This window comes from Onychomys torridus, chromosome 5 (genome assembly GCF_903995425.1).
Source record: "Onychomys torridus chromosome 5, mOncTor1.1, whole genome shotgun sequence".
NCBI lineage: Eukaryota > Metazoa > Chordata > Mammalia > Rodentia > Cricetidae > Onychomys > Onychomys torridus.
In genome coordinates, this window is record NC_050447.1 from 126,012,818 (window position 1) to 126,034,829 (window position 22,012).

Sequence of the window (22,012 nt, forward strand, 5' to 3'; positions counted from 1 at the left end):
TTTACAAGTGGTTTAAAAAAAAAAAAAAGAACATCTGTTGGCCATAGTTCCTATAGCTGAGAAAAATTATCATTCCAAAATGGAGGGGGGAAACAAGAAGGGGTCAGTGAATAGCTCAATGGGTTAAGGCACTTGCCACCAAGTCTGATGACCTAAGGTCCATCATCAAATCCCACACAGAAGAAGGAGAGAACTGACTCCCAAGGGTTCTGATTTCACATGCATGACTGGTGGCTTCTGAGTGTGGATGTGCACAGTACACACACACTAAGTAAACCTAATCAATTCAATAAACACAAAAATGAAGAGGCCCATCAAGATGGATCAGTAGGTAAAACGCTTGCTAGGCAAGCTTAAGGACCCAAGTTCAAATCCCCAGAGCCTATCTGAAGCCAGATACATCAGCATGCACTTATCATTCCAGCACTTCTATAGAGAGATGGGAACTAGTCAGAGTTCTGAGAGCTTGTGGGCCAGTTAGCCTGGCTTTCTCAGTCCAACAGCAAAAAAGTAAACTCAGTCTCAACAAGGCGGAAGGTAAAGACCGGCACCCCAAGTGGTCTCTACCTCCACATGTGTTCAGTGGGATGTGGGCATCCACACTTACTTCAGACACACACAGGGAAGGGACAAAAGACATTGTCACATGAAGCAAAGCTACGAATTTGTTATTTGCCTCTGGGTTTAGGAGGAAAGGGGATGTGAGACAGATGTCCTATTTGTAACTGAGCACCCCACAAACATTCTTGTCACTTTGACCAGTTGTGAGTTAGAAAAAAACTTTAAAAAAACAGTGAATCAAATCAGTAACATTAACAAATGTGAAGAGTAAAAAGAGGGGCATCCGAATGGCTTAGTTCACAAAGCGTGTGCTCGGCAACATCTTGATCTGAGTCCCAGTGCTAGGATCAAGGCTTTAGGAAAGCTTGTAGTCCTAGTTCTGGGGAGACGGAGACAGGAGGATCCCTGAGGCAGTGGCTCTTACTGCTCTGTCTGTTTATTAGTAGGGCTATATAGTGTCCAGCACAAGCTGCACAGTGTACTAGAGGGACAGAGGCAAATACAGTACCACAGCTCCCCAGAACTGGGGAAGGGCCTGTGACATAACCTTCCTCTAACCCTGCGGTAGGGACAATTCTTTTAAAAAGACTTACTTTATTGTATGTGTGTGCATGCTTTGCCTGCATGCATGTATGGGTATTTTGTGCATGCCTGGTGCCCTCAGAGGTTAGAAGAGAGAGTTAGATCCACTGATCTGGAGGTAGCGATGGTTTGTGAACCACCATGTGGGTGCTGGGAATCAAACTTGGGTCCTCTGCCAGAGCAGCTGGGAGTGGGGAAGACTGGACATAGAGTGTGAGAGAGACAACTGATCCCAGAGCACAAGAGAAGAGAGACAAGAAAGCGTGAGTGAGTGAGTGCCTCAACGCAGGACAGAAGTAATACTGAAGGGAACTGATGGACAGAGAGAACCAGCACCTGCAGTTTTGCTTATTTGGTATTGGTTGTTTGAGACAGGGTTTCTTTGTGTGGCCCTGGCTGTCCTAGAACTAGCTCTGTAGACCAGCCTGGCCTTGAACTCACAGAGATCTGCTTGCCTCTGCCTCCTGAGTGCTGGGATTGAAGGTGTGTGCCACCACTGCCCGGCTAGCATCTGCAGTTTGTGCAGACCTGGACTGCACATCACAGAAATTGCTGCAGATTTGCACGATGTTCTGTGCCCAGGGATGTTTTTTTCTTAGCTTTCTTCATAGTAGGAAAACATTAAAAAGAAACCGAGATAGCTACAAAAGAAGCTTGGTCAAGTAAATTGTCCTACAGCTAACCTGCAGAACACTCTGCCAGGGTTCGGAGAACATGCCCTACTGCTGAGATCAAGTTCCTGCGTCAAGTCTGAATAATGAAGTTACACTGCGGATGTTATTTCTAACGCCCTTTGAATGTGGGTAGAGATGTATGAACTCATGAAATGTTATTGGAGGATGGCCAGCTCAGCTATTCCCTGGGAAGGAAGTGAAAAATTGGGTAGAAATCAGGTTTTCTACTTTTATTATTCATGCCTCATTATTATTTGGATGTTTATTTATTTTTAAAAATTACATGTGTATGTATGGGTGTGTGTGGAAAATGGAGGTCAACCTCAGACTACCGCCTCAGTTTCTGTCTACCTTTGATTTTTGAGACAGGGTCACTCACTGAACCTAGAGGTGGTCTATGGGGTCAGACTGTTGGATAGACAAAATTATCACCTGCCCTCCTCTGTGAGGGTCTGGTGGTCAAACTTAGTTGGTCATGATTGTGCAGTCAATATTTTACCAACTGAGCCATCTCTCAGCTCCCTGTGTAATTTAAAAATGTAAACAGTAACGAAGCCAGGAGGGCCACCAGGCACCATGTGACAAAGATAGGGGTGAAGAATTGATAGTACAGCAGCAAGCCCCTCACCCGATGTTGGCCCTAGGGTAGAACAAGGATCCATATTCTGTAGAGCAGCAGAGTTTGAAAAGGCACATGGTATCCACCACACGAAGTCCTGCACCCTGAAAGCTGGAGGTGGTGGGGCTGTTGAACTCCAGGCTACTCAGCAGTGTTCCAGAAGGCCCAGCCAAGGTGGGCTTTTCTGTGAGGGTAGTAGAGAGCCTTGCAGGCCCAACAAGGGCACCTGGCCTCGGATCCCACAGCTGTGCCCTGGGCTGAGCAACCAATGGAAGCCAGGATTTGGGGAAGATGGAACAGAATCTGCCTCTCACTGCCCTGAGGCAGGGGAGTACCTCTACAGGAGATACTCATGGAAATTTACAGAGCTCCTTCTCAGTTTACCTCCTTTCCCTGTGGCTGGAGTCCTCAGTTCTACATCTACGTCTTACAGCTGTTTATCACACAAAGATGAATTCTCACTTATCAGATGGGGACTGGAGGCACAGAGCTCATAGTGACTGTCCAAGTCCAGGCAGGTGGGGAGGAGAGATGCTGTGCTCCCGTCAGAGAGTGTGATGTGAGTGTGCAGTCCTGCATCTCCTCACTACTGGCAGTACGGTCAGCTGCATCCCAAAGACTTGCTCTGTCGTGTGTGTGAACCTGATAGGCTGTGTCCCTGCTGGTGAAGGAGACAGACTGCATGTCAACCCTTGTAGGAAGGGGACTAAGAGTTGTTGTTGCTTTTTAAATGAGATGTTTGTTAACTTAAAACAAGTTTTGGTATAGTATTTTATTCATTAATAAAAAATCAAAACTAGATCCAAATGCTTGGCATGGCCTACAAACTTTGCATGATTTCAGCTATCTCATATCAGTACCACACCTACTATTAGTAGTAGTAGTACTTAGTACTAGCAGTATTAGTATTAGTACTTCATCTACTCACTATGCTCCAGCCAACTTCCCTAAGAGCCCTGCACACAAGACCTTTCCTGACCTCACTGTCTACTCTTTACTGTCCTCTCTACCTGGGACAGTCTTTCTTCCATTTGGTCATATCATGGTAGGCTTCCATCCTTCCTCAAATCCATCTTAAATACCATGTCCTGCTGAGGGATGTCTTTCTGTACGCTGTGAATATAGGTTGTTCCCATTGGTTAATAAATAAGCTTGATTGGCCTATGGCAAGGCAGCGTAGAGGCAGGTGAGAAATCTAGGAGAGACAGGAAAGAGAAAGGCGGAGTCTAGAAAGATGCCAGCCACTGCCAGAAGAAAGACGTGAAAGTACTGGTAAGCCACAGCCATGTGGCAACATATAGATTACTAGTTATGGGTTAAGTTGTAAGAGTTAGCTTGTGAGAAGCCTGCCATAGGCCATACGGACTGTAAATAATATTAAGCCTCTGAATTATTATTTTTATAAACAGATGAAGGACTGAGGGGCTGAGCAGACCAGAGGAATTTGGCTGTGGGGCTGTGACCTCACCAGGAGCCAATGTGAGTTATAGACTGTTCTTACAGAATGCTGACTGGGGTGTGCTCTCCTCACACTGCAGAGAAGCTGGAGCATGGCTGGAGAGCAATTGCTCAGACTTCAGTTGTGACAGACAGGGATAGTGCTCCTCTCTCAGAAATGATATTGATCCACTTTGACCTGAAAACAGGGAGTTTGTTTCCTGTTTCCTTGGTTTTGGTTTGTGGGTTTTGATTTATATCTTGTGTTATTGTTTTTGTTTGGTTTTTTTTGTGTGTGTTTTATTTCATTTTTTATTATTACCCATTTTTCTATTCTTAACTATTCATTTTTCTTTGACATTTTTCCATGACAGAGATGTAACAAAAATGACCAGGAGGGAGCTATATTGAAACATTTCTTTCTTTTTAATCAAAACTAAGTTAATATTAATCCATCGTAGGTTTGGGTGCACCATTAAAACAACCAGCAAAAAAGTAATTAAAACAAAGATCACAAAGCTAGGAAAGGATTTAATATGGAAAACCAACATGTTTTAATATTTTATACAACAGTAAGCCCTCTAGTCTGTTAATTTCTATGCAGACCTTATTTATTCATTATGGTGGGATATTTTGGTTGCATTCTGATGCTCCTGAGACTGGCAATGAAGTTTGCTTTGAATCAGAGGGCAGAGCTAGCTACTAGCTGACCAAAATTAGCCATAGAGATTTTGGAAGATGGAGGACAGATAGAAAGACACAGGAAGTAGAGCAGAGCTCGGAGAGAGTCTCGGCCCTTTTGGATCGAGGAATGAGAGGAAGTCACTGGTGACTTTTGGATCATTCAGGTTCTTAACTCATGTTTGATTCTCAAGTTTTTATTGATAAGGAATAATTAGCCTGGTGGTGGTGGTGCACACCTTTAATCCCAGGACTCGGGAGGCAGAGCCAGGCGGATCTCTGTGAGTTCGAGGCTTGCCTGGTCTCCAAGAGTTCCAGGAAAGGCGCAAAGCTACACAGAGAAATCCTGCCTTGAAAAATGCTTTACGGCGGCAGCAGGGTGGGGTGGGGGTGGGGATGTTATGGAATAATCTTTTTATACACTGTGAAGATGTGTCTTTGCCAAGGTGCCTTCTGACTGGTTTAGTAAAGAGCTGAATGGTCATAGCTAGGCAGGAAGATGTTCTGTGGGATTTCCGGGCAGAGAGAGAGAGGAAGAGGAGATGTATCTAGGAATGAGAGAGACACCAGGGGACACAGAGAGGAAACAGGACATGCAGGATGGAATAGAGGTTAAAAGCCCTGAGGCAGAATGTAGATGAATATAAACGGGCTAATGTAAGTTCTAAGAGCCAGTGGGACAAGCCTGAGTTATAAGTGGGGCTTCCATGATAAGTCTCCTGGTCATTTTGGGAACTGGTGCCCTCCACCCACCCAAATCCATCTACAATTTATTTATTAACTTAGGTTTTTTTGAGACAGGGTTTCTCTGTGCAACAGTCTTGGCTGGTCTTGAACTCAGAGATCCACCTGCCTCTGCCTCCCAAGTGCTGGAATTAAAGGCATGCTCTGTCACTGTCTGAACTATGCAAACTTTATTGCCTCTGTACTTGCTATTTATCTGTTTGAATTCGATTTCCCATCTGGTACCATTGCCTTCCACACTGACAGACTTTCTTAGAATTCATGAGGCAGGCCACTAATTCTTTGTCTTTATCTGGGTAAACTCTTAGGTTCACTCCATTACTGACAGTTTGGTTGGACTGAGAATTCTTGGCAGACCAAATTTTCATGTCATACTTTGACTAGTTCATCTCAATGCCTTCTCCCCCACCCCTTCCCCGGGAACTTAGCCTTATTTGAATGTTGGTCTTTGAATGTGCTGACTTCAGTGTTTGTCTTACAGTAGGTTAACTTGGTGGTACCTAGTATTTCTTTGACTTATCCAATTTGGAGTTTGTTGAGATTTTTTTTTTTTAAAATTTAATTTTATATACATTGGTATTTTGCCTGCATGCATGTCCAGAGTGTTGTGTCCCCTGGAACTGGAGTTAGAGATAGGTATAAGCTGCCGTGTGGGTGCTGGGAATTGAACCCAGGTCCTCTGGTACAGCAGACAGTGCTCTTAACTGCTGAGCCTTCTCTCTAAGCACTCTGTTGAGATTCTTGAGTTTTCAGGTTATCCTGTGGTACCTCTCTCCATTATTGCATCTCACCTTTCTTTCCTTTCCTTGTTGGTGAACTATTAAGTGTGTTAGTGAATGTGATGTTCCCATCAATGACAGGTCATTGTTCTCTTGAGCTCCAGCAGCTATGATTAGCAACATGAGAGCACAGAAAACTGAGCCTTTCACAGTCAGCCTGTCATGGAGGTGGGCCTTGGCTCACAGGGCCCAGTTCTCCCTAAGGATATACAAGCAGCTAACATTTACCTAAGTCTGCCATTGTACTTGTAGACGGCTGTGGTAAAGTCGCTGGTTTACCAAGCTAGACATGCTTGCTTGTTTTTTCTTTCTCTCTCTCTCTTTTTTTTGAGACAGAGTTTCTCTGTATAGCCCTGGCTGTCCTAGAACTAGCTCTGTAGACCAGGCTGGCCTCGAACGCACAGAGATCCACCTGCCTCTGCCTCCTGGGTGATGGAATTATTATTATTATTATTATTATTATTATTATTATTATTATAATACAGGGTCTCATGTAGTCTGGCCCTTGAATGACCCTTAATTTCTCATAGTATTGTCTGTACCTCCTGAGTTCTGGGACTAAAGGTCTGTGCCACCACAGTTTAGTTTCTTGGGTCTTTTTCTGGTGTCTTGTCTGAAGTGGACAGATGTCTGTTCATGTCTTCCCAGAAGTTCACACAGTAACTGGGCCTGACCTAGGGGATACGGGGATCTTGCACTCTGAATTTCCTGTTAGTACTAGGTGGGCCCCTGCTGAAGCTGGAGGGAACGCACCAATAGGAGAGGTGCCAGGAATGCACCTGCTGTTTCTGGACCTCTTCTTCCCCCGCAGAGAGAATCAACTGCTGTTTGTAAACTTCTCTGAAAGCTGTGTGTCGCTGTCACTCAGCCAGGCTTCCTTCCCCAGCTGAGGAGCAAACCCAGGCCTTATGCTTGCTAGGCAAGTACTCTCCCATTGAACTAAGTCTCCCACCCTTGCTCCAGCATTTCTATAGTCCTAAGTAGCCAATGTTTAAAGTAGTAGTAGCCTAAGCATTTTAAGACAGTATATGCTCTTTGGTTGGGCATGGAGATGGTATTAAGAAATCAAATTATTTTCTAAAACAAAAGAAAAACACACAGGCACAAAGAATATTGTCTTAGATTTGCAAAAAGGTTAAAAGAGAGGCTTCTGGGCTGAGCATGTTGCTACACAAACAGATTCATTTTCAGGAATATAGGCTCTTGGAGGTTTATTTCATTAAAAACCAAAACAAAACAGACCCATCCCCGACAGGACCGTACCCTCACAGCAGCAGCAATCACAAGGCACGTATGAAGTAGAAACATTAAAAATGTCACACATCACTTAAAAAGATGCTGATCACTGTTAACACGAATGCACATCATAAAACGACGTTTAAATGACCTGATTCCTCTGCCTGTGCAACAAGGGAAGGGTGATGGCTTTCCGTGGACATGCTCCGTGGCACACACCCAAGCTTTCCCACCATTCACCATGGCAGCCAAGGAGAACAGCAGCCAGTGCACAGCTCGGAAGTCACCTTCAGAGCATTCTGGGTTTTCTGAGGCATCTGGAATTTACAGGATGAAAAGAAGCTCTCATTTTTCTCAGCTTAGAAAAAGCCCACAGTTCTCTGCTCCTGGACAAAACCACCATGAAAAAGCACATCTGATATATTCAAAAATACCCAGGGCATGATTTGGGGGCCAGAATAATAACCCTCTTCCCAAAACCGACTAGAGAATATATAAAAATATAAAGTCAATTACACAAAAATAAAAGTGTTTGATTCAGATTATTGCTTAGGAAGCACTATGAATACTTTGTCAGCGAAGCTCAGACTAGAAATGATAAGTCAGTAACTAGTGCACTAAGGTTCTAGGGTTCGAATACACTCTATGAAATTTCTAACTCGCAGAAAGTGTTCTCCACACAGCAGCCACCACTGAGCTCCACCTGAGGGACTTGGGAAGATGAAGTTGACTGCCTCTCCCACAGTAGCTGTGGTACATGGAGGGTTCTTCTTAGCTGCTAAGTCCTTCTCTGCAAAATATGGAGGAGGCTTATGGATTCATTACCACAGATGGGGGGAGGAAAACTGAGGCTCCAGTTTTAAATGAAAACAAATGTAAATGACAGATAGTAAAGCATCCAAACTGACCAAATGGCACAATGTAAATACAGTTCTATGTGGTCATCTGTCTTCTTATAAAAAACCATCCATTGATTACAGCTGCGCACTCAGGCCACAGCTGCAGCGCCGGGCAGCAGCAATCCACTGCCTGGCCAGCTGGAGGTCTCCGAGCAGTTCTGCCTGCAGGTGATGTGGCAGGAAGCACGGGCCGCACGCAGCCTACAGCAGCACAGCCTGGGCAGCCTCCCTGATGGTGGACGCAGCCCTCTCCAGCTCTTCCTCCGTCTGCTCCACTGTGACCACAACCCTGATGCTGAGAAAGACAAGGCACAAGTGAGCGGGACACACACCAGTGCTGGGAACTGTTACAGTTCTTCAGGAAGCCCACCTTTGGTCCCTCCACCCGCTGCTGCCGCTGCTTTCCTACCATGCAGCAGCAGGGAGCAGCTGTGAGAGGGATCTGTGGCCTGTAACAGGTCTCTGTGGCCACGGGCAGAAGCTATGCCTTCTGGCCGTCCCCACTCACCAGCATCTAGTCCGAGTGTTTGTTTTGGGGGCAGCCACTGAGGCTGGGAAACCAAGTCCTCTCAACAACCTGCCACTCTAAGCAGTCCTGGCCCAGAGCAGGAAGTGAACATTTCTCACCCAGTGACTGCCTAGTTGCTCCTATTTAATAATTCAGTTGAAACATGAATGCCTGCGTCAGAAAGCAAAGCAGGCCTTTCCAAGGGAACAGGCGGATGAGGCAATGCTCCTCCTGTCCTCTGCCAGCACTGGCTTTAAGCACTAGGCATGGTCACCAAGAACAGGTGTGGCTCCTGTCTTAACCCTGTCCTCTGAGAAGGAAGCACAGAATCACAGGGAGGGTGGGCACAGGACAGAGCCGGGACTTGAAGGCATTTGAGCAGCGACTTGAGTGAGCTCAGTTCCTATCTGGCCTTCAGCATGTGAGAACCCCTCCACTCACACGGAGTCTGTGCCCTAGTCCATGGCATCTTATACTTGGTGTGCCAGGTTGTGCCACTGTACACCCCAGTGTCTCATCTGCTGAAGATCATGGTACCTACCAGGGTCCTCTTGGGCAGATACTGCTTGGCCCAGGGTGGGACCACACCCCAACAAACCCTCTAGCAACCTAATCTACAAATACCACACTAAGCCAGAGCACTGTAATACCTATGAGCTCAGGACATTATCATACAGTGTGGAAAAGTCACGTACAGCAAACGTACTTTGTATGTCATGCTCTTGTGGGAGTGCTTTTCCATCATGGTAAATCTGAGGGGATCCATCAGAAGCTGGGGACTGTCTGCACTTGACTCCCTGAGGTCAGGTTGTCACCTGTTCTAGGAAGCCTCAGCATCATTCCAGTCTCCTCTGTGACCTCTGACCCAGGGCTGTGGTGGTCAGGGTGTGCACTTCCTCTGATTAGTGTAGACCCTTTGAGGTCAGAGTTGTGTCTCTACAGCCTATTCAAAAATCCCAATCTCCACCTTTGCTCGGCAGTCCTGAGGTAGATTTGGTGTCCACAGGATGATGCATCCAGAATCCAACCAGTGCAGCTAGGAAGGTGACCACATCCAGGCTGCTCCCTCTCTCTAGTGTCTCCATAGCACAAGTTACATACAGTTGGACTCCAGCTGTTATTATATACTGACAAGAGTATGTCATCAGCCAGTTCATTCTTGGGTCGCCAGATGATCCTTTGAGTCACCTAGGAGGACACTGAGTCCTGAGATACTTCTCAGTTAAAACAAAGAGCATCTAGATGAGAAGTGAACTCAGGTATGTGCTGTACTTTAGGGACATTCTTATCCTACAGTAGTCTTTCCGGTTCCCCACCATGCCGTATTTCAGGGTCAAGCCGGGAGGTGGCGCTGTGCTTTGACAGTAACCAACCTTGGAGGAGGAAGGCACTTCTCTTCCTTGTCCAGGTAGCGTGCCTGAGTCAGCGCGATGCCCTTGTTCATGCACTGTAGGGAGAAGGGGATAGAACAATCCAGACTTAGACCACAGGAGAGACTCAGTCTACCTCCACAAGTTCCTGTCATCCACGGTTCCACGTAGAGCTCTGGGAGACAAAGCTCATGTGCCCCCCTGTATTCTCAAGATGAACCCTTCCTTTGGACTCAGGCCTTCCTGTGATGGTAGATGTGCTGGGCTATAGAGTTAGGTGGCTACAGAGCCTATGTGATTCACACTTGACCCAGTCTTCAGCTACAGTCATAGACAGCCATCGTGGCAAGGTGCTCCCAGGCACCAAAGAGACTGGCACTGACAGCGATTGTTCTGAGCTTCCCTATGCATCAAGCACTCACTGACTACGTGTATAACTGGAAAGCCTCCACTGAAAAACAGAAAGCCCAGAACCTTGCATGAGTTTATACAGAGTTCCTTTTGGGTGATGACAAGTTTGGAATTAGACAGGAATAGCTGCAGAACCCCATGAATACAGCAAAGGCCGCTGAATTGCAAGGTTCCAAAGGTTGTACGGGCTGTATTGACTGTGTGTGTGCACGTGCACACCTAAGTGCATACATGATGCATAGGGCAAGGCATGGTGCATAAAGGAAGAGAACGACCACCTCACATGCCCAGAGTAAAAGCATCAGCCCAAAGGAAGGTAGCCACAAGCTTTAACTTCAGAAACGGAGGAAACTTGGAAGCATGTGGCCCCCTAACATCTGGCCTGGCTCTGTGTCTAGCCTGGCTGGTTAAGAGACATCACAAACCACAGCTGTTTGTGAAAACAATGTCCGGTGAAGCAACTCAACATAAACTTGGCGAAAGTTCTCAGGTGTGCAAAGAGTAATTAGAGTACTCTGAACCCTTCTCTAAATACAGGTTAGAACAGGAGTGTGGGGCAGGGGATCAGGAAGCTTTTAGAAGGCAGGTTGTGAAGGAGCTGTGAGGCTGTGTCCACGCTGGATTTCTCAGGTCGATTTCCCTAGATAGCCAGTGACGTAAGAGAGCCTGCAGACTAGACATGACTTGGGAACTGTGGACTGTTCATGGGCTTGCATCTTTATTATTAATTGGCTCCTGTGTGTGTACACATGTATGTGTGTATGTGGAGGCCAAAGGACAACCTGGCTCTTGCTCCTCAGGCACCCTCCACCTTTTTGAGACAGGGTATCTCACTGGCCTGATGCTTATCACAAAGACCAATCTCTCCAGTGTTGAGATCAAAAGTATGTGTGCTGCTATGACTGCTTAAAAAACAAAATCGAGGGTTGGGGATTTAGCTCAGTGGTAGAGCACTTGCCTAGCAAGCACAAGGCCCTGGGTTCGATCCTCAGCTCAAAAACAACAACAACAACAACAACAACAACAACAACAACAACAACAAACCGATTGCAATCAGACCCACATGACCTGAAGTCAGCAAGTGCTTTACTTAGTGTGGTAGTTTGAGTGAGGACAGCCCTGTAGACTCCCAGTTGGTAGAGCTGTTTGGGAAGGATTAGGAGGTGTGGTCTTCCTGGAGGAGCTGTGTCACTGGGTGCAGGCTTTGAGGCTTCAAAAGCCTCCTGCTATTCAGTGTGTTCTCTGCCTCCTACTTGTAAATCAAGCTGTGAGTTCTCAGATGCTGCTGCCACTACACCTTTTCTCCATCATCATGGATGCCAACCCTCTGAAATGGTAAGCCCAAATTAAACACTTTTGACATAAGCTGTCTTGGTTGTGGTGGTTTGTCACAGCAACAGGAAAGTAAAGAACACACGGAGCCATTTCTCCAGCCCCATCTTCTGGTTTTGTTCTGAGAACATCTGTGCATGCAGTCTGCTCATGTCTATTGCTTGCACATGAGCCCCATGTCTCTGAAAAGCTGCTTCACTGTGCTAAGGACAAAAACAGAATGGGGCTAATACAGAACAGATGTACTGGGCATGAAGATCACTCCAATCACAGGGCAGTGTACAGAGCACAGTCCAGGGAAGACAGGAAACAACAGGCTCCTTTTATAGTCACACAGCTTTTCTGGAGCCTCTGCTCTGTGTCCACTGGCCTGGGCCTACCAATGAGAGCAATCCTGTTGAAAACAGCAGACTCAACAGACATGGATGTAATACAATCCACTTGAGATGTACTGCCCTGTCTTTTTAGTTGGTTCTAAATGTGTGCATCTGCTTTTACCTTTGTCTAAAAACTCTAACCCCAAACTTATTTTCTATCTGCATACATCTAGGGTAAAGCACTGAGGTAGTAAAAAGGTGGAGGGATGCTCTGTCCCTTTAAGGAAGTCTGTCTTTCCTTAGACCTGTAGAGCTGAGCCTGAGAGGACATGTGTGATATGTCCTTTTGCAGCCAGGCAACTACTGTTTGCCTGATCATCATACTCTGACAAGTGTCCTTAATTAAAATCTTAGATTTTGGTTGGTTTTATTTTAATTCAGCAATCCTAAGAGGTTGTGTGCCATGTGCAGCCTCCACAGACTCTCACTCCAGATCACACAATTAAAACACGGTAGGATGAAGGATGGTCCAGGAAGCTTATGCAAGCAACACAAGAGGTCTTTACGTACCAGCTGCACACTGAATATAACGTGACCAGCCAGTGTCCTCCAGGCATGCCACAGGGATGGAGGAGGTTGGGGCAAGGAGCCTGGTGATATTGTCTCAGGGCAATGACAGAGGGGAATGGGGCCTTTATTCCTCCTCAAGGGCATCAAGGGCCTGTGCCAGGTTCCATGGGAAGGCTGCATGGCCCCAGGTGCACATATCCCCAGTGCTGTAGCACACTGGGTTTCTGCAGGGAGAGGGCAAGAGCCTGAAGAAAGGCAGGAAGGCCTCAGGAGAGGCAGTTACTGCTGGGAGGGTGGGCAAGCCACTGCCCAGTGGGCACATGGAGTCAGCAACTTAGCAGTAATTAGTGAAGACCAAAGTGAACTGTCAGATCAGTAAGGAGATTCAGTCCGGAGCAGTGGTTCACACCTGCAATCCCAGCACTAAGGAAGCTGAGGCAGGTGACCTAGGAGTTGGAAGTCCAGCCTGGGCTAGACAAAGTGAGATCTTATCTCAAAAATGCAAATGGTGAGTGGGAGAGTGTTCTGCAGCGCTATTCAGGAGAAGCTGAGCACAGACATACACAAGGCAGCAAGTTCACAACATCAGGAGCCGAGGGACCCAAGAGGAGAGAAGACCTTTAGCCAGCATTTCAGGAACCCAGTGAGCTCAGCAGGGCTGGCTGGGAGGGTCAGGGCTATTAGACAGTCACCAGCATGAGCAGGTAACCAGCTGCTTCTGGCATACCCCACGGTGGGAGGTATTCCTGAAAATGAGGTAAGTGAGGGTGGAAAGGCTGCCTAGTGCTCACTGCATAACTGCCCACTTACCTGAATTATGATTTCCTGAAGTAGCTTCATATCCTTCTCCCGAGACCCAGTGCTCTCTTCCAGCTGCAGGTGAAGTGCAGGGGAAAGGGGCTCCCCCACCACTTTTAAACCAGAAATGCTGGAGAAACAAACACACATGACATCGGTACACTGCAGGTTCACAGAGACCCCACACATACAGTGTAACTGTTAGTGCAGGGGTCGGAGCTCAGAGCATCAAACTCGCCTAGCATCTGTGAAGTCCTGGTGGGATTCCATCCTGGGAAACCATGTGTTGGGCGAGGCCTCCCGGTCCAGGAAAGGCCTGTGAAGCTGTTTCTATGGGAACAGGCCTGGGAGGAAGGCTCCTGTTAATGGGACTTTTCTTTTCAGTTCATGTAGTCTTTTCTTTTCAGTCTCCCATGGGAGCCTGGGCATCGCCCCTGCTTGCCCTACATGTTCAACCTTCTCACAGGCCCTCAGCCTGGGGTTGGCACTCCCGTCTCTTCACTAGATACACACTGCTCTCTTCTGCCCAAGAAAGCTCCATACTGAGGTCCAGATCCCACTGCCTTTCTGGAGGGACCTCCCTTGGGAGCCTCTTACAGCAGGACATGTACCACCATTTCTATGACTTGTCCTGTTTCCTTCCTTTAGGGCTATGTACTATCACGTCACCTTGCCTATTATCTAGGCTTCAGAATGTCATAGAGACGTGATGTAGTAACATTGTATTTTTACTATCAACAATAGGTTTAGATGGCATGATTGCCTTATCCGTGTGATTTGCTTTATATCTTATGTAGATTAAGATTTTCTTCTTAGACTAACACACAGAAATCTACTATATTAGGGAAGAAAGCAGATTCCTTAGGGTAAAATCTTGTTCTTTGAAATGAGATGCAGGGCAACACTATGAGTGGTACTCAGTCAGACTCACTTTTGCCTATACTATCCATCTCCTGGGACACAGCTGTGATATATGCCTGTTTGAAATGGGGCTACCTGCTTCAGATTGGCTGCTTTTGCTCAGCTTCTTATTCTTAGGCCCAGGTTTCCCCTCAGGATAAAATGGAGCCCTCAGCAGCACTTGAAATGCTCCCAACTTAGGACTCAATAAGCTTTTAGTGACTGCCATTATGGCCTAGAAGAATGTCTCCACTTCTCAGTCCCAGGGAACACACTGGCAGGTGTCATGCACCTTCAGAAGGTGGGAAGTCCTGAGGTCACATGGGTGTACCCCCTGAATGGCAATGTGGGTCCTAACTGCCTCTTTCTATTCCTTGGCTCTGTTCAGAATCCCTTAAGAATCCTTGACTAGACCCACCAAATCATGAAGAAAAAAACCTTTCAAATTTATCAGTTAAATTGCCTCAAGCATTCTATTACAGAGACGGAAAGCTTGTAACAGGAACTGTGAGGTGCTGGCAGCTAATCTTACTTGGTTTATAAGCCACCCCGAAACATTACTTATTTGTGTCTTCTTTATTTGAATGTAATTCAAAACATTAGGTTTTCTCAATAGAACAAGGCACAGGTCTGTGTTTAGACCCTAAGAACTAAGGATATCTGCAGTGTGTGGAGACCTACGTTAGTTTTCCCTAACACAGAAACTATGCAACACACTCCCAAGACCTGCCAATTTCTTAGGTTACGTCCCCTTGCAAAGAACCTTAAAAATTATGCCTTCCAATGGCACCCCTAATGACCCAGGCTTCCTTTAGTCTACACAAGGTAGCAGGGCCTGACCCAGACTGTGCTCTAAGCAGATGTACCATGCATGGGGAGAGCAGGCTGGTGGAGGAAGGAACGAAACAGAATGCTGTCTGTGTCGAGACCAGATGGACAGAGTTGTAGTTGAAGTTCAGAAACTGAGGCGCTTTGCCTCCCAGACTATTATACACTTGGCAAACACATCACTTTACCCAGACCAGTAAAGACCAAGTCCTGGGTTAGGTCCTAGGCTCAGAGCCATCAACAAGGAAGCCATGGCCTCCATCCTGTAGTTCAGGAAGAGAGTCCACTGCAAACACTGTCTCCACACATAGCGGAGATCTTCAAGCTCTGCTGGAGGCAAGCAGCAGACAGATGATTTCCCCAAACCCAACCTCAGAGACAAAGGAGGAGGCTCTTCCTCACTGGCCACTTGCCTCAGCCAGTTCCACCCACTACACTTAGAAATGCTTTCCATGCTACCCAGGTGCTAATGACTCCAAACACCTCTCCAGGCCAGGACTTCCAAACATAAACTTGGAGATCCCAGGCTGCTCTCCAGTGGGTATCTGATGAGCAGTTGAAGGTTGACATATACCTTCCACTGAACCTCCCACTGAGTGCTTCCTCCATGGTTCTAGCCAGTCCCCAAGTTGCTACTTCATTCAGTCCTGAGGGACTGAATTAAAGCTTCAGAACAGCCATGATTCTGTCTCACTCATCCTGCAGACAAACTTGTGGCAGAGTCTGTTGGATCTCCCTGCATTATATCCAGAGTCCAGTCATTTTTCTCTGCAATTACAAAGTTGGTCAGCCACCTTTTGTCTGTATGCATCTCCTAAATGGCACCCTGGCCTCTGCTCTTTTCGCCAGACAATATATTACCCCATACTACACAAGAGCAATGTTGTTAAGACTCAAGGCCAATAGTTGGAAGGTATTTCTTCACTCAATCCATGTCCTCACCCACTGGCTCTCCTCACTTCTTGCCTCCTTGCTGTTTTGTCTGCTGTTCCCTTCCACACTGCCTGCTGACAATGGGTTTCAAGTTCCGGCAAGGCTCTTCCTAGTGTTGCTACTGACTGCATAGCTTGACCTGGAATATGGAGCCCTGCATCAGGCCACAGAGGAGACACACACACACATCTGTGAGTTGTTCACGCACAGAATTATGAAATAATTTGGGGCTAAACCCTAAAGAGCAGGATATTGAAGAAAGCCTTCCAAGGAGGACTAAGACGAAGAAATGTAAAGTCTTAAAAGGAAGCTGACAAGTTTGTTGCAGCAGAATGCAAAGATGATAGGGTAGTCCTTGAGTTGAAAACAGTGAGTCATGGTCAGATGAGTTCTGAAGTGGATCTTGTAGATTCTGCACCTCTGTCATCACTGGTAACCCGCAGTCTGATCAAGTGTAAAAGAACAGTCAGCTCTCGGTTTCTAGCAGAAGTCAACATGACCATGTGGACAGAGCTTGCACAACTCTTGAGACTAGCAACAAAGAGCAGAAAGAAATGGAGTCTTGACAGAATGGAGGGAGTCACATGGACAGCGTTAGAAGGACAAGGGGTGGAAACCCTTTCCTGAAACCCAGGAAAGGGGAGGGTCTGACAACCTAGCAGAGACAACAGTCCCTAAGAAAGGAGAAGGGTAAAGTGCTTGCCTTGTGGGCACAGGGTCCTGAGTTTGAATCCCCAGAACTTCCGTAAAAAATGCTGGGTGTGGTGGTGTATGCAGGGATCCAGTGCTGGGGAGTTGGGAGAAAGGTGTATCTCTTAAGTTTGCTGGCTGGCCAGTCTAGCCGACTAGGCAATTCAAGGCCAATGAGAGACTGTATCTCAAAAAACAAGATAGATGGCAAATCAAGATCAACAGTCAGTCATCCTCCCTGTATACAAGCATGCATGTGTACACACACAGAGACAGACAGACAGACAGACACACAGAGACAGGCAGACAGACAGACAGACAGACACACAGAGACAGGCAGACAGACAGACAGATACACACACATACACACACACACACACACACACACACACACACACACACACACACTTCTTTGTACCAGAGGGAACACTGGCAGCTGTCCAGGAGTCTGCAGGGAGTTCCTGAGTGACAGGATGAGGCCAGGCTATCCACTAGATCGGGTGGATAGAGACAGAAGGCAGGAACAGCAGAAAGACAGTTGGACAGAGCCAGAGGAGGTAGGACAGGACTTGGGGAAAGCTGGAGCACAGGGCACCTCAGGCTGGTGCTGGTGGATGTGCCAGAAAATTAAGAGTGCACAGCAGCACCAGTGGCCCTCCCCCATGAACCATGTGAGAGGCGTCCCCATCCAGCAGACACACAAACCACCACAGTCTGCCTGTTCTACCAACACCTGCCCCCTCCCTCACCTGCCCTCTCTTTCAGCACAGTGCCCATTCCCACATCGTACAAAGACAGAACTTTCACAACTCAAGAGGCACACATTTCCCTTAGGGAGCAAAAGGAAAGATCTAGAACAATGCCAGATCATTTCCCATGGAACGATTTTTTTCTTTTTTAGAAAAAGAATAATCATGACTAACTTGAATTTCCTAAAGTAGCAGGGACAGCAGGACTCGAGACTGTCCAGTACACAGCACATAGTGCCGTCCTTCCTCTGGAGATGAGAGGAACTCTATACACCTGGGTCATTCTGGGAGCAGCTGTGGCTTGCTTTCCTCCGTTTAGTACAGTGCCCACTATAGGCCGGGTAACTTCTAGAACAAGGCTTTGTCTTTATGACAGTGGCAAATGGCTGGTCTAGTTGTATTCAAAGCTACATGGACTAAGTTTTTGTTTTTGTGGTTGCAATGTGGGCGAAGGGCCCAGAGCCCATAAAACTCAGAATTGCAGTTTGCTAAGTGTAGTGTAGATGCATGTTTCGCTGGCTGAAAAGCACAATACTTACCCTTGTAGAGATCTATGGATGTACCTGCATTTTTTCTTTAAAACTGCAAAAATGCCTGCACAGGAAAAAAAAAATGATGGTATATTTAGGACATTTAATGGTTCCAGCTTATGAATTCCTCTACATGCCCAGATCCTTAGTCCCAGTGAGAGCAGACATCAAGCATGCATACCTTGAGGGCCTGGGCTTCTGACATCATCAACTGGCTAGATCAGGGCTGGTGGCTTCTGAACCAAACAGGCTCTAGTCCTTATCAAGATCTACATAGGCCAGCTAAGACTTACTACTTACTACTTTACTTATTTACTTTGCCACTTACTACTCAGTCTGAACTCGAAACCAGTGGGTAGCAAAGAAATTCTTTGGGATGTTTTCCTTTTATTCAGGGAACGCTCAAAAGTGAAAAAGACGTGACTGGAAGTCCCGACCTGGACACCCTCCTGGGGGCGCCTGAGTGCATGAGACACATCTGACTGTGAAAACTGACATCTCTGCGGAGGTTCAGGGGTGCCAGCCAGGGAAGGCCTCTTGTCCTTCCCTGTTTCTTAAATTTACTCATTTTTAGTGTGCCCTGGGGGTTGGAGGTCCATGCACCACTGGGCCCGTGTGGAGGTCAGAGGCCAATTTTATGAAGTTAGTTTTCTCCTACAACCTTGATCTGGGTCCTGGGGATCTTACCCAGGCTGCCAGGGCTGTGCAGCACGGACCTTTACCTGCTGAGCCATCTTGCCAGCCCCGTTTTGGTTAAAGGCTGCACTACTATAGTCAAAGACCACTCGCTAAATTCTCAGGTGACATTTTTTGCCCACTGAGTTGTCTGTGACAGACTAGCACTGAATTAATCAATGATTCAAAGGCTGAAGGGAAAACACGGTAGAAAACGACATCCACTAACCTCAGCACACTTACCAAAACACTATAAGCCACATGATGACAGCCAGTACACTTGGGGAAGCCCCCAGGACTGGCGGTGACACAGGTTCCCACCTTTCTGGCATTTCCCCCTGGAGAATCAGCCAGCCACTCTGGCTCAGCACCATACTCAGAGCTAAAGCTCTATGCACAGTCCTGAGGCAAGTCCACTGCCATCTTCCCACAATGCCAGGCACTGGTGAGCACTCCCATTTAAATGCTGGGATGAGGCATCGTCCGGATCTTGGTGTTTTAGACTTTGTGGCATATTCATAGACTATTCGTTGAATTTTAAACACCTGTGCTCAACAAGTTTGGATATTGGTTTTTGTATTACGGACACATGATTTCTAAAGTAATTCAGAGTTCTGATAAATAATTCCCTTGGGCTAAGTCTTCCAGAAAGCAAGTTGGCACCACAGTTTACAGAACCAGCTGTTACAAGACTATACCTGGATTCTCCTCCATGATGTTGAGGGCCTCGATGGCGGCAGCAGCTAGCAGGGGAGGTAATGAAGCTGAAAAGCAGTATCCTTGGCCAGAGAGCCGCTAGGGAGAAACAACAGAAACAGACATTCTCTCTGGAGAGACATTTGGAAGGCACTGCATCTCCACAGGCATCTGAGCAGCAGGCACACTATCAGTGCACCATGAGGGCAGCTGAGGACACATGTAACAAACCCAAGATGCTTTCTTAAGAGATAGGGGCTTGATGTTTCTGGAAACACTCAGAGCTACCCTTTAAAAACAGGCTTTGAAATAAAAACAGTACGGTCAATTTTGAGTTAAAGCTTGGATCAGAAACTGCATTCTGCAGTGATGGTGGGGACAATCATTTGTGACTGTGCTTCATTTCTAAGGAGCATCACCTGATGGTCAACTACGAAAGACCTGCCGCAGCAGAAGCCCCCGACAGACGCTAAAGCATTCTCCATGTTAGCACTGATTAGGTCGATGTCCTCAATCTGCCAGGAAAAAGAGAAAGCAAGTCACCGTCAATCCCCTCTGAGAAAAGGCACCCTGTAACTCTACCCAATGGTGGTCAGCAAGCTGCTATCACCAGCCTGAGGCACCAGGAGTACACCCCAGGACACCTGGTCTCTCTATCTCCATTTCTCTTTAATGAAAGGAAACTGGTCAATCTTATTCCAACTGTTTGGGGCCTTAAGTAGCTTTGCTGAACCCATCCTCAGCAGTGTTTTTGACAGTATGCATGTGTATGTGTCAAAATTACATATAAAATATGTACACACATACTGCCACCTACACAAACATATACACACACATATATAGCACAATTGTGTATATGTACTTCCACAGATTATATGTGGAAATTTAATTACTAATGATGTTTTTTAAAGAACTGAAGGAATCCTTTCTGTTGTTGCTGTTTGTGTGGGGGATCTTTTATGTAGCCCAAGAAGGCTTCAGTTTCCCATCTGCTGCTGTGCCTAGATGCCTAGCTTCTAAGGTAATTCTTAATGACCTTAATAATAAAATACAAAAGTAGCTGCTTCTAGAAGAGATATGAAAAGCCAACTTCAACACCTTATCCCCATCCCTGGTCAACAAAAACCCGAGAGGGATTAGGCTGACCAGATCCACCCAGACATCAAAGCCTTGGGGGCCTCTGATTGGCTGAAGGGTCTTTCTCATGCCTCTGACAGGCTTCCTGGTGTGTGTGTGTGTGACTTCCCAGTGAGAACTCACGCTGATCCCATAGTGCTCGGTTACTCCTCGCCCATGCTCTCCAAGGACTCCAAATGAAAGGCTTTCCTCCAGAAAGAGTCTTGCTTTATATCTGTATTTTAATTTAACCTAGGTGTTAAATAAAACTGAACTTAATGCCATCACCATTAGCAGCATACATAATAGATTTTGTAGAAAAACATTAAACTTGTAAAAGTGCTGACAGTTGTGCAGCAGGAATCTTAAAAGTTCTTATTAATGAAAACAAACCTGGAGCCAGGTATTGGGGTGAATGCTGGAAGATCAGAGAAGCAGAACAAGCCACAGCTTCCTCACCTTTCCAGTTCCTCAGCTGATTCTGTTTCCTCAGACTGGAAGCCTCTGAGTCCTCATATCCAAATGGATGTCAACTGAACTGCTGCTAGAAGCCTAAAAGCTTAACCAGCCAAATGCTTCTAATTTCTTGTCTTCACGCCTTATATATCTTAATATATAATCCCTGGGATTAAAGGCTCACTTTCTGGGATTAAAGGCGTGTGTCACCATGCTTGGCTGTATCCTTGAACAGGTGGATTTCTGCCTCTGGAATGCTAGGATTAAAGGTGTGTGCTACCATTGCCTATCCTCATGTTTAATATTGTGGCTATTCTGTCTCTGACCCCAGATAAATTTATTAGGATGCACAATATTTTGGGGATACCACACAGTTGACCCTCAGCATTATAAATTCTGTATTTGAAAATTTACCTGTTAACAAAAAAATCAATATCTACTCATCCATCCTTCAGAAGGCTCTTGTGCGTGGGGTGGAGAAGAAATGAGTGAATGACCTGCCAATAGGTGCTCCCAGCTGAGGAGAGAGGTCACTGTCCTCTAAATCTTCACATCATTGTGCCATTACTAGAGATTCTGCTGTTCACACTGCCCCTGTTAATGCACTTTCTAGTATTCTCACATGCAGAAAGGCTGGGAAATGCCTTCTGGGAAAAGGTACATTGGAGAAACTTCCCTTAGCACGGGTTATAAAGCTGTGGGCTGTCCAGTGTGAATGAATCAACAATATGTATTAGATAGTTTGTCTTTAAACAGAGTCACACCCAAAGCAGCTATGTCCTGGCTGCCGCTCACAGGAGTCCAGTTGCAAAGGTTCGTCCTGCCCTATGTCATTTCGTGTGGGACCTTTACAGAATGTAAGTACAGTGGCTAATGAGAACCAACCGTCCTTTCAATCTCTGAAATGACCCACATTAGTAA

The 22,012-nt window shown here is 46.4% G+C and overlaps 1 protein-coding gene across 1 annotated transcript in view; it reads right to left on the minus strand.

Annotated features, from left to right (window-relative positions):
• Positions 1 to 7,181: 7,181 nt before the first annotated feature.
• The window catches only part of Sptlc1 (serine palmitoyltransferase long chain base subunit 1), a 45,386-nt gene continuing 30,555 nt past the window's right edge, over positions 7,182 to 22,012 (minus strand). Inside the window, exons 9-15 of the mRNA XM_036187707.1 lie at positions 20,780 to 20,887; positions 19,939 to 20,034; positions 19,522 to 19,618; positions 18,158 to 18,212; positions 13,531 to 13,648; positions 10,094 to 10,167; positions 7,182 to 8,507 (exon numbers count right to left, since the gene is read on the minus strand). Of these exons, the coding sequence (XP_036043600.1) occupies positions 8,414 to 8,507; positions 10,094 to 10,167; positions 13,531 to 13,648; positions 18,158 to 18,212; positions 19,522 to 19,618; positions 19,939 to 20,034; positions 20,780 to 20,887 (642 nt within the window). The 3' untranslated portion in view covers positions 7,182 to 8,413. The remainder of the gene's footprint in view (positions 8,508 to 10,093; positions 10,168 to 13,530; positions 13,649 to 18,157; positions 18,213 to 19,521; positions 19,619 to 19,938; positions 20,035 to 20,779; positions 20,888 to 22,012) is intronic.